Source organism: Trachurus trachurus (assembly GCF_905171665.1).
Source record: "Trachurus trachurus genome assembly, chromosome: 1".
Taxonomy (NCBI): Eukaryota; Metazoa; Chordata; class Actinopteri; order Carangiformes; family Carangidae; genus Trachurus; species Trachurus trachurus.
In genome coordinates, this window is record NC_139891.1 from 23,138,478 (window position 1) to 23,153,589 (window position 15,112).

The 15,112-nt window shown below is 40.1% G+C and overlaps 1 protein-coding gene across 1 annotated transcript in view; it reads right to left on the bottom strand.

Moving 5' to 3' along the window:
• Positions 1-15,112, bottom strand: part of inpp4b (inositol polyphosphate-4-phosphatase type II B) — a gene marked incomplete at its 3' end in the record, with an annotated part of 138,200 nt that overhangs the window by 45,227 nt on the left and 77,861 nt on the right. Inside the window, exons 7-9 of the mRNA XM_083972504.1 lie at positions 12,531-12,600; positions 8,822-8,969; positions 1,236-1,366 (exon numbers count right to left, since the gene is read on the bottom strand). Of these exons, the coding sequence (XP_083828630.1) occupies positions 1,236-1,366; positions 8,822-8,969; positions 12,531-12,600 (349 nt within the window). The remainder of the gene's footprint in view (positions 1-1,235; positions 1,367-8,821; positions 8,970-12,530; positions 12,601-15,112) is intronic.

Genomic DNA, 15,112 nt, shown 5'->3' on the forward strand with positions numbered 1-15,112 from the left:
TAAGAGGGACAAACCCAGAGAGATTGATCAGTCTGTGAACTTTTTTAAGTCTTTCTGCTTTTAACATCACATTTTTCATTGGAAATCATTTAATGAGCTTACATAATGTATTCCAGACACCAAACAGTTGCTGCTTTGTACAATAAATTGAGTCTACGTCAACACCTAGTACTCTGTCTTTTCATCCTGCTTTTAAGTATTTAACAAAACACAAGTGGATCACCAAAGTACTTTTCAAATGTATTAAGGCACCTCATCATCACTGGCTTTCTATGGCATTATCACATGTTCAGTGTTTCTTTGTTGAGTGTTAAATGAGAAACAGCCTAATTACTTTCCCTGTACAAATTTAAGCTAATGTGTGGATTAATTTTATTATGTAAAACATTTGCAGAAAGTGTGCAAAAATATTTGCATACTAAGTGGAACACTGAGTATTTGTAAATGAGATGCAAGACTCGTGTTTTTGTGTGCACATGGTAGAGATTATTTTTCTATGTTGTGCATGGTAAACAGTAACTTTAAAACAAACACAGAGAAAACATGGGCACATACATTTCACTTGCCCCTGATGAAACCTGTGTTGCTATGGAAACTCTTTTGACAGCAAGCAGAAACACGAACAACAGCTCACTAAGCTCTCCATCGACATAAATCACCCAGAATACATCCCTCAAGTCAAAATTGTCCGCTCTGTCTGGACTTTACCTGACAGGTTTGGGTCTGCTGCTGTGTTTTCATCTGTGACTGGGTTATGACAGTGTCAACATGGCACATGTCAGGCAACATTACAGACATCATACAAGCCACTCACTCAGAAACCACATTGCTCTACTGCTCTGACGTGCTACAACAATGTTTTTCTTCTTAGCAAACATTTTAATTTACTTTTGAAAAGAGAATAATTGATCGCTTGATAATACTGTATATGCAGTGCCATCTGTAAATCATGGCCAAATGTGCTCCTTCTACTGTTTCAAAGTGCAGCTATATGCACAATGTTGTATTTACATCAATAGGGGAAAACTGATAAAAAAAGGTCTTTCTGTACATTCAAGGACAATGTGATAAGAGGAGAGAAAAAATGTTAACAATCACATAGCTCATGACATGACATTGCATGACATCACAGATCAAAAGACATTAGAGAGAGTGATTGAACCAAGGACATGTGTGTGTATGAATGCATGTGTGGACAAAAGTATGAATGCAAAATGTACTAGGTGCGGTCGTACCTGTAATCTTGTCCAGCTCAGCCAAGGTCTCCTGGTAGGAACCGATGATTCCTCCGTATCGTGTCATCACTTCCTTCCTTAAGTTGTCCCAGTGAGGTGAAAGCTCCCCCAGCTCCATCAGATCCTGCACCCTACAGATAAACACAGACTCATAAGGACCTCTGTGGTTTGTAGAGAAACTAATGTACATAAGACATGATACAGTATATTGTAATTTAAAGAAGAGAGGGGGGAAAAAAAGGATGCGTTATATTGTAATGCTCTATTGACATCTCTGCTGCTTCCCAAAGTCCTTTCAAAATGTGAAAAATATTTCCGTTAGGGTACAAAAATGATTAACAATCCTGGCAAAACGCAGAAACAGGCTTGCACAAAACTGCACCAGCCACACACACACACACACACACACACACACACACACACACACACACACACACACACACACACACACACACACACACACACACACACACACACACACACACACACACACACACACACACACACACACACACACACACACACACACACACACACACACACACACACACACACACACAGTAACAACCCGAAGCACCCTGTGCTGAGCCAGATAAACACATTTTTGAACCTCGGGCTAGTAGCTGCTGCCCACTTATGCACTCTGCCCTATCAAATTCCTCCTCATCTCCTACTATTCTTTTACCATTACTTAAACAACAGCTCCATCTGGTCTTCACTGGTGTCACTGGAGTGATCAGTTGCCTGTCCTAGCTGTGCCTGCCACCTCAGGCCAAAAAACATAGGATAGTGTCCTAGCATGAGCAAATGAGTGCGTGTCTGTGTTCGCTAATAGGAAGTCTAGAGCCGTATTCATTGGCTCATCATTTGCATCTGAAAGGTGACATCAGATAGACAGATATCATTCAGAAACCAGCCCTCCAGCTGCTATTGAGAAGTAAATTGCAGTGGTATTATAGACATTTGGGGTTGAAGCGGGTCCAATATAGAATTCAGGATAACAAATACATGATTACACGCACTACTTTTCATGATAACAAGACCAATTTTCAATGATTACACCTCATGCATTTTGTATACTGTATGTCTTTAAATGAGAGGCTGCATGTATAAATGCTCGTTGGTTTGACTTATTGTTAAGACCAGGCATAATTGCATGAATGCATAATGTAGTTATTTCTTTGTTGTAGTTCAACAACTACAACAACGCAATAGGCGCTGATGGCCTCTCCAGACTATTTCCTGGCTTCCTCCAGGTAAGAAAGTTATTTTTAGATTACTTTGAAGTATTTCAATACACAGCAGAAGGCAATAAAAATGATGCCAAAGAGAGAGAGAGAGAGAGAGAGAGAAACCTACAATGTACACCCCATACATTAAAAAAGACAAAGCAGAAAACTAACAATGAATCATACATCTCTACTGGTATTGAGCCACAACAGTTCTAATGGGAAATATTAATTTGTGAGAAACTGTTAGCGAGGTGACAAATCCAGAGTAACAGGGACCTTTTTTCAAGAAAAACATCTTGGTTACATTTTCTGTAATATAATCTTAAAAAACAAAGAAACAAACACTTTGAGCACCAGAGCAAAACAGACATGTCGACTGTTATTAGCTTATTGCAGATGAATATGTGTATATGGGCAAATAACAAGCAAGAATTGCAGCATACTGTAGAAAGGCCAAGTAGGTTTAAGGTAATTTAGGTACAGTTCTTCATTACATAGTTTGTCCATCATAGATAATTAATAAACTGATCATGTTTGGTAGGGAACTCTAAAAGATCTGAATCAAAAGGTTATGTGTTATTATAAAACATACAAAAACTGCCAGTATATTGTTGTTATTGTCTATAGCAGGATTGGACTTAAATACCCAAGGTTGGTCAGTCTACAGTCTTTTATACACCTCAACTGTATTGTGATTGCAGTAGAAATCTCAAGAGGTCAAGGTTAAGTTTATTTATATAGCACCTTTAGAAACAACCTTGACCAAAGTGTTTTACAGAAATAAATAGCAATAATATATTTCAAAACACTGTTAATCCAGTCTACATGGATTGATTGATTGAATATTTTTTTAGAATATAGGTGAACTGACTATTTAATGTCAAACCTCTGTTCAGAGCCATTTGCTCACCACATATACATCCAGCAAACATTGATGGAATAAGACAATGTGATCTAGCCTGGCTAAAACAACTGAAGTGGCTGTGGAATAAATGGTTGATCACACATGAGAAATATTTACTCCTTTCTTGTCTCTTTCTATTTCTGAACAAACCTGCATTTGGAAAGAGCCTGGTGCCACATGCTGAGCAACTCTGCCAACACGCTCTGCAGGTGGTTGTAAGTAAGTTATGCTTATGGCATAAGAAGACAGACGGGAGCCTTGCACACAAAGTAGATTCCAGTTTACCATGAGCAAAGGAAGCTTGCAGCACCGTGAGCAGCAGCACTGGCATGCATGTGAGTCTTCGATTGTCATTACTTTTATTTCTGGCACATAATTAGTGCTTGAAACCATTCTTAATTATAAAGGGATTTACACAGAGACCAGTAATGAATATACATGTTTACTCAGAGGGTGTTGTGTGCAAAGATGAAATAAACATTTTTGTGTTGTTTGACAAGATCTCAAAATCCTTGTTTTTTGAAAATGGAAAAAAAATGTTTTAGTTTGTTAAAGGAAATTATATTATAATAATGAAAAAAAAAACACTCTTCCACCAACACATGCTAATAGAAACCTGGGGCTGAACAAGTTAATGATATTGGGATCCTTGTGCTGTCAAGGCGACAACATTAAGGTAGATTTCTCAGCTAGTGAGGTCTGAGTAGGGCCACTCCACATTTCTCCCTGGTTTCAATCAAATATATTGTTTCCAGCATATCCACTTGGGTTGAAGTGGACCCTAATACCATCAATGGGCCATTTTAACCAATCAGAGAGGTAATGTTCTCTGATTTTCAGGTTCATATAGCAAATGTTACATGGCACTAGATCGGCACAATGCTCTTTAACAGATTGCAGCCATTCACAACAATCTATGCCTCTCAGGCACTGCCATTTGTTCATCCCGGCGTTGAACTGCAGTATGTGTCTGTGATCGGTTACTGTGTGATTGGAAGGCTGGAGTGGAGGTCAGAGTTGGTGATCCTGCTGTAAATAATAGAGAGTAGATAAAAGACTAGATAAACATATCTGCTTGCTAAATGAGGATGATAAGGTAGTGGGATGGTAGATAGAGATATATAATATCACCTCCATAATCAGAGTGCTATTGTCTGAAAAGACTGAAGGTGTAAAGAAAAGTCTGATAAGAATAAGGATAGGCTGATTAAGTATACGCATGTAAAGAGGGGCCACAATGTCAATCAGGTCTTTTGGTATTGCAGGCATTTGAAAAAAAGTGCTCCAATAAACAGTTTATGCATGAAAGGTATCACATAGGTTTAAATGTGTTTGAAGTGGGAAAGGCATTGGGAATTAAATATCATAAAGCTGGATCATATTATTTTTATAAGACCTAAATGACCTAACCTGTTTCATTTGTGAGGATGCTGCAATTGTTATAAATGAATATTCCAAGTGGGGAATATACCTGGTTTTTCATAATTTCATATTCTGAAATATCCCCCTGCAGGCATGTTTTGAGAAAAATGAATATAAATGTGTTTATTTACCCAGTTAACATTTTTGGAATAACATCTAAAAAAAATCCCAAATCTTTGAATATGCAAGTGTGGTTCATTTTAAAAGTTTGACTGCTGGACATAAGGTATCTCTTCATTGAAAAATGAAGTTGAAAAATGATTTAGTTCAGTTGTACATGGTTTATATTGTCTTAAATTAATACTGTATACAAATTACATATCAGTTTATTTGGTTGTGCGTAATTACGCAGCAGAGTGCAGACAAATATCTTACGCAGCTGTGGGTGTAAGGTATTGGTAAGAAAGAATACTTATCTGGACTCTCTCTACTTGACTCTCTACTTCTGGACTCTCTCTATCTATCTGGCCTGTCTAGCCTCTACCTAGTCTTTTTATTAAACTTAACCAACTCCTTTCATCATTGCCTAAGCCCAACCGGTGCAAAAATGTTTTGGGGAAAAAATATGCTATTTAAGGAATTGTCGGAAAGGCAGGATGTTTAAAAAAAATAAAAAAAATACCATCATTCCGACCATAGGAGGCAAGAATTGCCGGAATGATGGGACGTTTGATAGAAAATTAGTACTTGCGCCGGGGTGCAAAGTGAATTGAAAGAGAAAATTGCAAAGTGCACCTGGACACACCCCCTTGGCGCCATGCCTGCACCTGGTCTACAAATATAGAATGTCAACACTGTGGAAGTTTTGTCATATATACTACCAGAAGTAATGAAGCATCTGGAATAAAGCAGTACAATATACACATAACTAAATATTTGAATATGACAAATTAGTTGCTTTTTGCATGTCCCGCTTAAGTTTAAGCAACAGAAACGGACACAAAAGAATGGATGGGCAGAAAATTGTACCATTCTGTCCAAGTGGAGGAAGAAGGCCAGGGAGATAAGAAGAGTGGAAAATCTATAAAACAATACTGAATTGGGATATGCCACAAAGACATACAGAGGCTCAGTCACTCCAGTTATTTAATATTTCTAAGAGCAAAGACCTATCATGTGAGAACCTTTATTTCATGGTGTGTTATACTGTAGTCCCTCTTCACTGAGGGCTTTGTATGTGGGGTCAATAAAAGCTGCGTGAGAGGACTGGAAAGCAAATCTTTCTTTCACAACCCATGCAGCTCCCTCCAACAAGCAAAGTGATTAATATGATCCTGAATGTACACAGCAATTAGAACGAATGAAGCCTGATGTTCATACGTCACCTAAAGGATCTGGATACACAATCACAGCAGTTATTTATTAAGAGGAAGAAAAAAGGGGCCATGATTTTTTTCTCCATTAATGAGAAACCAGACAGCTGTTAATGAATGGGGTTTAATCGACACCCACACACTGAGACTTTACTACACATGCATTCATTAGCTTTACAGAGACGCACACACACACACATCCACACACAGCGAGCTGTATCAACCTGACTGGTGGAAAGATAGGAAGAAAAAGAAAAAAAAGCGAAGCAGCCACCTCTGTGTCCGTGGAGTCAGATTAAGAACGTGGCTGCAGACATCAAAGTGAACAAACCGAAGGAAGAAACATCCAAGATTATCATCGAGTGGTACAGCAAACTAAGCCACCCACGATCCGCCGCTGCACTCACAACTTTGCAGCACTAACTGAATCATTAAAAACACTGAGCTAGCATCAGTGTGAATCTGGCTGACAGAATCGGCTAAATGGAGAGGCACCGTGGAGAAAGACAACATTTAAAGAGGATTATAGGAGAGGTGCTTAAGCGACCAAGCTGGAGATACGGTACACATGCCTGTTAATAAACAAACATTGTATAAGGTAGTCATGGGTTGGAGCCTGCTGAGAGCTCATGAGCTGCATTATACAGATAAGACATTTAATAAATATTCTATAATTGTCTTCCAAATTTAGCTGTGATTTAAATCATCAGTTTGCAGAGCTGATCATCTATTTAAACAGAACGAAAGGGTTGGAGAAACTGAGAGAGGACATGTGACCGAGCATGTGAACAGATTCCAGTACATCTGTTCGACTGGTAAACTGATAACAGAGCTCGACGTCTAGTCAATCGGTCAATACTGGCACTGTGATTTTTTTTCGTGTGTGTGAGGAAGAGTGTGAGTGCAGTCATGTGGTAGCCTTGTGTGAACGTGTCCTTGAACTCTGTGTGATCTTTTAGGAGCACTCGGTGATTACAAATCAAAGTCTCCTCCCACTAACCAAGCTCATCAAAATCTCTGATTGCACCTTTATTTTTTTTGTGCCTGTTCCTTGTGTTAAAGTGAGAATAAAGAAATCAACAGAGGCTATGTGTGTGTGTGTGTGTGTGTGTGTGTGTGTGTGTGTGTGTGTGTGTGTGTGTGAGTGGATGCATTAGTGTGTGATGCATGAGAGGGGGTTGCCAGGGACAACAGGCCAGTTGAGAAATGATCTGTCTTGACAAACATTAGTCGAGCCTGAGGGAAAGGACTCTTTGATCTACTTATGGGTGCACACTCACACTGGTGAAACACCACCACCCTCTGTCCTTGTCTTAACGTGTCCTCATTCTCACACTGGGCTGGACTTTAATTGCAGTTAAATTCCTGATTTCCAAAAAGTTTCACATTCACTCAAAAACCGAATTTCTTTTGAGTTATAATCCAAAAACAGGAAAAGTATCACATTTCCTTGACAGTGGAGCAGTTGCTAACAGTGGAGGGAGAAATGAAACCAGGAGACGCCACAGTGAGCTGTTAAATGAAGAGCTGCAGGCGACAGGCCGAACACCCCCCAACTCCCCAGTCAGGTAACTAGCTTCACTATGACCTGCACTTTTGTAGAAAATTGCTTGCGCTATGCACAGCATCAAGTCAGACAGTGGTCGCTCATGATATGAAGGAACAAGAGCAACTTCTTTATAGACAAAGTGAGTTTGTGAGGATGCACTGGAAGCAGAGCACAGAGCTGCATTTCTGATGAAAACAGCTCCTTCAAGGCTGGCAGAGCGTTAGCTGCCCCCTGAATTTAGAGACCTGCAGTATTAACCCACACTTTATATTTATTACTGGTTTATACTGGCAGCATGATGTTCAACGGCTCATGAGAGGACTGGGAGATGGTGTGTATGTGTGTTTGAAAGAGACAGTGTTTGTCGTTTTCTGGATGCATGGGCATAGAGGCGTCTTTTGAAGTGTTAAGCAGATGTGAATAATTAACTCCCCTTCAAATACGGGCAGAACTCTTAAATAATCCTTTACATCGGTGAACTGGGTTGGTACAGGCTGTCTAGAAGTTACTGTACACATAGGGACGGATCTACTAAGATCCAAGATAAGAGGCACTAAATTGCGTGCTCTTAGTAAAATTTTGCACGTTTGGTTAGTGCACGCAAAATAGGTGATCTACTAAGAGTACCCCGCTAAGTGACAACACGCGCAAACCGCAGTATTTAAATGAGTGTTTTGCGTGTGGTAATCGTTTCCGCCATGGAGAGTGTGGACAGAGAGCTGGATGGCCGTAAACGCAGAATGAAAATGTGATCTGAAGGATTAATAGAGAGGGACAAATAAACATATTGTCGAGCTGCAGCAGAAGAAAGCTTTTGCCCTGGCAGGTATTCATTCAATAACCGCAACCATTTGTGCGCAAAGCTGTGCCTTTCAAACGTGCTGAATAAATAATTTGTTTCAGGTTTGGTAAATCACATTGCGTGCGCTAAATAAATCTATTTGCATCTCCGGTGCGCCGGGTTAGTAGATCAGCTTCAGCATGTGTTAATACACGCAAAACTTTAGTAGATCCGGCCCATAATGAGGTACAGTAACACCAAGTTGGAGTTTTACTTTCAACTGTTGAACGGTTGCCATTGGTTGATCCAATTGACATCTGAGTGCACAGACATAAAATAATCAATGTGATGGTAACCGGCAAAGACACGTTAGCTTCAGACTTACCTACTCATGTCCTCTTGAATGTATAGTGAGAGCAGCTGTTTGGGGATGCTGAAGGACAACGTACACTCCTCCATTTGTTCCCGCACAAGCATCCACTTGCTGTCCACCGTCTGAAATCTGTACACCTTGCATACTGGATTCTTGAACACTGAGGGAGGGAGACAAAGGCAGGGAAGAAAGCTAAAGTGAACAACCTGACGCAGCAGAAAACGCATCATGTATCTCTAAGTTCTTTTCCCCACAAAGGGAAAACGAAGGATCTAAAGCAGCCTTGACAGTTGGCAACCTCAAGGACACCACAGACAGAAACTCTTCAAAAAAGTCACATGAGGTATGAGGCACAAATTCAATTCTATAATCAATAACTGTGTCTACCACAGATAAGGTGCTTCTCATCTTTGAAGGCCTTCTCTTTCAACTTCAGTGTAGCTACACTGGAACGCAGACTGAAATACAGAAACCTAGACCTGTTAATCGTTGCCTTATTATTTCCACCATTTGCATTTTAATTGCTTGTTTATTGTGCAACAGTGGGGCACAGACGGTTGAATCATTCTGAAACTTTGTTTGCGAACCCCACCACCAAACTCTTCCATTAGAACCGATTCAAATTCAGCCCCATCTTCTTCATTTTTGCAGAGAGTGGCTAATAGCAGCAATCGAAGGCTGGAAATGAAAAACAGCTCTAATGCTCTTATCTGCATGCTGGCAGCAGAGGGCAAGAAAGCTGTGTGCCTTCAACAGTGTTTATTACTCCTTTTCGTTTCCAGGGCTGCAGTCAGAAAGGAAGTCACTCAATAAGTAGGAGCTGAAGTACCCCAGGTGAAACGCTGACAATCTTGCTGGAGGCAGTCAAACACGTATGTCAACAGTAAAATGTTTTTTTTTTTTCTTTATTTCAAAAGTGAGAGTTAAGCTTCTGCTCCTTCTGACGGTACAGTGAATGCTGCCACTACCAAACTCTTCTTCCTCCTGTACCACATGCTGGTGTGGCCCCAGATTGTCCTTTTTTTCAAAGTCATCTGTCTAAGCGTCCAAGTCATTAATCCTGGCGCTGCGACGCCACTTGTCCTTGAGTGTTAAAGTTCAGTAATGTCCTTCAGAGCAGATGGGTTCAAGAAGGAGCACGACGGTGGAAGTTCTTATGTAGTGAGAGGATATTAATCTAGGATGCAATATCATGAAGGGCGCTGGCACAACACAGGGCACAAGTGTTCCAACTGTGTTTCAATAAAGGTTTGTTTAAAAGTAAATTCTGGGCAGACACTTGAAATCAAAACAATAAATTGGAAAGTAAAAATACAGTCCAAGACCATATCAATGACAATGTGAAGTGTCTTTTATTGATTTGCAATGTGCAAGTCATTACTAAAACTACTGCACATTTTCCTGGCAGTGTTGTATATATTTTTTTGTTATTTTCAACAAATCTGAGTAAAGAAGCCGACTGAGCAATGAACTGATTCTACTAAGAGTTGTCTGTGTATGTAAGGCCTAATAGGGCTTATTCCTCAATGCCATAGATACAGTCTTTCTTCTTTCTTTCTCACAGTCTGTCAAACATATAAAACACACAATGTACTGTACAAACACCACCAGATGTTGAAAACATTCACCCATCAACACAGAACATACATTATCAGACATAGGAAAGGGGGCTGGATCTATACAACAAGGTTAACATAGACGTTCTTTGTTGTCCAACAATTATATGGAGCACATCATCGACATGGGTTAGAACGAGGCAAACATACTTTATAAGCAAGAATATTATATCTTGCACAATTTATTTTGAGTCAACTGTTTTGGTGCAGTAGAGTATGCATATTCATCCGTGGCTGAAAATGGTCTCTAACAAATACACTGTTTACTCCTGTTTGAGTGATGTTTGCTAAAAAGCACAGAGCTCAGCTGTTTTTGGAACTACTTAGCCATTTTAAAAAATTAAACTGTGATCCATATGAGGGATTTCCATTTTCAGTAAGAACAAATGGGTTTATAGCTAAGTGCCACAGACAGGAAATGGGGACATATTCAGAAATGGATGAATGGACTGATGGTTGTTGGGACTTTTTATGGGATTTTTGTGGAACGCCAAAAATACAGTGTAGAGGTGAAAACGGTGCACTTGGAAAGATTAAAACGGACAAACTGATAGTGACAGAGTTACCACAATGAGCACTTCAGAAATCACAATTTTATTTACTCAAAACAGCATCAAAACAGCATAGATATTTTGTTGTACTAATTTAATGTAATCATTTCTGTGGATAAAAGCTCCCATTAATACAGACAATAGAGATCCTCTGAAGGACAATAGCTCTTAGCTAAATAAGCTGTAGCCAGGCTTATTATCCTAACGATGCTGATGCAAAAATTAATGGCGATTAAGGTTAAAGCTGCCCCTAGAATGACCACAAATAAGATTTAAATTGCATCTAAATGAAATGGGATATTTAGACATCCCTGGCATGGGGATTAGACTGGAGTGAAGTGAAATGGAAGACAAAAATAAATGGGTAGCAAGTGACACATAGAGAGAAGGGAGGGAAGGCACAACCTTAATCGGAAGAGCGACAGTTGCTGCCTTCCACCTCCGTCAGAGAAGCGGATTAACCCCTGAACTCCCCCCCTGCCACTACGCTAATTTGACCACCAATCAGACGCTTCTGTTTCCCTTCCCGACACCTCTTAAGAAAATGACTTCCCGAGACGTGCTGTGCGTGGGCCCCCCACCCCCATCTCCCTGTTCTCTGTATGCTCATTTTGAAAGGTAATAAAAGTGGAAGTCTAAATTGCATTACTCAATCTGGCGGGGTCTGCAGGGAGGGTATTGTTTTGACGGGCTGCAGATGTGCACCTGCAAACATGGCTGCAGTTCACTAGCTAATCACAGCAGAAACAGTAAGCGACAATGACACCATGACAACAGGCGTGGGGCTGAAGGAGGGGGGGGGGGGTGAGATGGGGGCTAGGGGCTTACGTAGGGAGGTGGTGGGAACCTGGATAAAAGAGAAAATAGATATGTGGAACAAATGAATTCACGGGATGGAAAATAGGAAACTAGTTTCCCAAGTAAATCTCCTCTGTACAAGGGCTGTGAAGTTTCAGCACAGCAGGAGTTGTGACCTTTTAAAGTCGATCCCTTTTCCGTTTACATGTCTTTCATTTTCTCTTGACGATTCGCTCGTTCTCTACCAGCCAAGAGTGAGAGGGCGAGATTTCTGTGCTGCCACAAAATTAGTGTGATGCAGCATCTCATGCTTGGCTTCAGTTAGTCCACAAAGACTGTGTAGGTTTACCTAATAGTAAGACACATCCCACTATTCTTTTTCATGGCTTAAAAATGGGACTGAGACTCTTTTTTAATCAAATCAGGAGAACCATAAATACTTTAATCAAATGAGGTTCCTCAGCGATATCCCAAATCTTCTTAATGGAAGGGTCATTCAAGGGTAGTTCAGTGTTTTGGTGTTCAGACTTTCGGATAAAAGAAGATGTTATAGTATATATATATAGAGCGTCTAGCCGTTGCAGCCATCACAAGGTGAGCTCTTGCCATTTTCTCCTGCAAAAATACTTTGTATATTGCACAGAGACAAAGAAACAAAACAGAAAAGAATTGGAGAAGGAATGTTTTTGTGTGTGTTTTCTTTGATTGCTGGGCTGTTCAGGAGTGAATGGCAACATTACAGGATGTGAATCATACCTGGCCCTGTCAATGGGTTGTTTTCTCTGTCGACGCAGGCATGGGAGGCAGACTCACAAACCAAGGGACACTGGAAAAGAAAAAGAACAGAGAGAGAAAGAGAGAGTGAATATTACTTGACACAAGAATTTTCTTTTTGAAACAACAGTAGTGATGGTGAAGTGTTTTTTCTAAGGAGCTGCCAGGCTTTGATGATGACTATTATGTATGAGGTACAATGGAATGACCGTCCAAGTGCAGCCTGAGACTGAATTTCATTTGACAGACACTACAGTTTGGCTGCGTTTGAAAATACCATGTTAGCTTCGTCAGTCAGAAATAATATAATATCAGTGTCAGAGCTGAAGTCAGCAACTCCTGGAAGTGTTGTGTTAAATTCAGCTGAGTTGATCCAAGACGGCTGTAAAATACCAGGGTTCACATTATGAACGATAAGATGTTTTTCTTCTTTTTTTTTTATTGAAATGGAACATGGAATAATAAAATGTGCTGCCATTACTGCAATACAAATTATTTTTTGAAAATTCCTCCAGATATACTGCACAAATGGTTTAATACATGAATCAATATTTTTGTTGGCTTGGTTCTATTGGGGTTTGCATTTCTACTGTAATGTAAATCCATTTAAACAACACAAGCTGTTATCCAGATAAATGTAGCTGTATGTGCTGTGTGCACTTTGCAGATGCTACTGTAAATACACAACCCACAAGGCGCCAACACAGGGCAAACATCTGCTCCTGCAAAGTTGTTCTTAGTTCAAATGTTCAAGCATGTTGCACTCTGCCTTCACTGCAATCAGTAATGTCACAGCAGGTTACGCCTGGAGGGAAAACAACTGCTGTGACTCCACTGATTGGCTGATGGATTGGTAATCTATTACATAACAGTAAACTGCTGCGTCGGTCTTCATCAACTTCCCGTACTGTAGATGTTGCGAGTAAAACCATAAGAAAAATTGTGCATGTGACCAAATATTAAGGAGGAAGGCATCATTTCATGGAGTCTGTAAAAGTAAGAACCACATGGGTAAAGTGGTTAGACATTTATGTCCAAAAAAAAACATTTTTAACTCTCGAAATCGAATTCAGTTCATTGCAAGTGTCATGAGAATCGTGTTTAGACCAAAGGAGAATTATAAATTTGTTTTATACATCATCAATTGTGGTATCTATGAGGGGTAAGTTGAGCCACCTGCAGCATACACTTAATGAGTGTATTTTGGCTGTATATGCATGTCCTAATTATTAAATCATGATTCTTCTGGATGTTTATGATTACAGTAAGTAAGTTCCAGAGAAAAGGAAAGGCTGTTTATGGTGAGCCAAGCTTTACTTTCAAAGAGGGAGATGAGGGTTTCTTCCCAACACGCAACATAATCACAGAACTCCCCAAATAGCACAGAGTTGGCAGCTCAGCAAGCAGGTACAAGCAGTTCGTGTTCCCCTGCAACCTGGACAGGTGGGATATTGAGTGAAGGGTGAGGTGGGAGGTGGGTTGGAGGCATTCTGATTCTGATTCTGAAGGAGGTGGTTGGTTCTGTTTGTTTGTAGTGATGCACAACATCCTGAAATGTACGTAGAACAATCTAACAATGTAGCAACAAAACTATAATTGTCTTGATGTTGTCACCCTGAATATGAAACGCTTACCCCACTCTCCCCTACAGTAACGGTGGAAAATTAACTGATCCAAACTTTTAGCACTTTTAGAAAGTGAGGCATGTTTCAGGCAGAGGCTAACAAAAGCAAACTAATACAAACTAATTACTTTTACATAATCTAGATGGCTAAAGGCACTGATGGTCAATACATGATAGAGGAAAAAGCATGTGCACAGCTAGCCAAGTGAGAACGGCATGTTTTAACTTTATAATTGAAGAGTAAAGGCGTTTAGGTTGAGGGCTAACCAATAAGCAAGACAAAGACAGAGCTGCTATCACACCAAACTGTGACAGCAAACCAGAGCTGGCTTTCACACTTTGTATAAGCACTGCACAGTATGTAAGCTCGTCGTGAACTGGGTTGTTTTTCTCACTTATCTGAGAACTCCATAAACCTGTGATAATGATGTGCCGCTTGACTGTGGCAATACAGTGGGGGCACGCTAACTATTGCAACTACATTGAGGCAGACAAACGCACATTTTAACACTTTTGATCTCATGTTTATGATTTTGTAAAGGCTGAAACTGTAAGTTAATATGAATCTTTGTTTTGTTTGGGATTGTGGATGCTATTCTGATCCTACCAGTTTTCAAAAGTAGCACGTTGTTGGTGCTACTTTGACACCAGATAACATCAGATAACTTTGTAGAAAACTTTACTCTTCTGTCCTGTATACTCTGCAAGTCCTGGATCAAAATATGTCAGATTTATCTATGCTAAACTGTCTCTGATGGTTAAAACCTTCATTGCCTCTTGATGCATTAAGTCTGGCACTCCTCATCAAAGCAATACTGACAACTAACAATCTTTCTTGCTCACTGTATGTCAGCTCTTCCATGTCTGATGAACGATTTAACAGAGCCAGACAGCCAAACCTGTCCCCAGAAAAAGGCTTTAAATGGCTGCTAGGAACAAT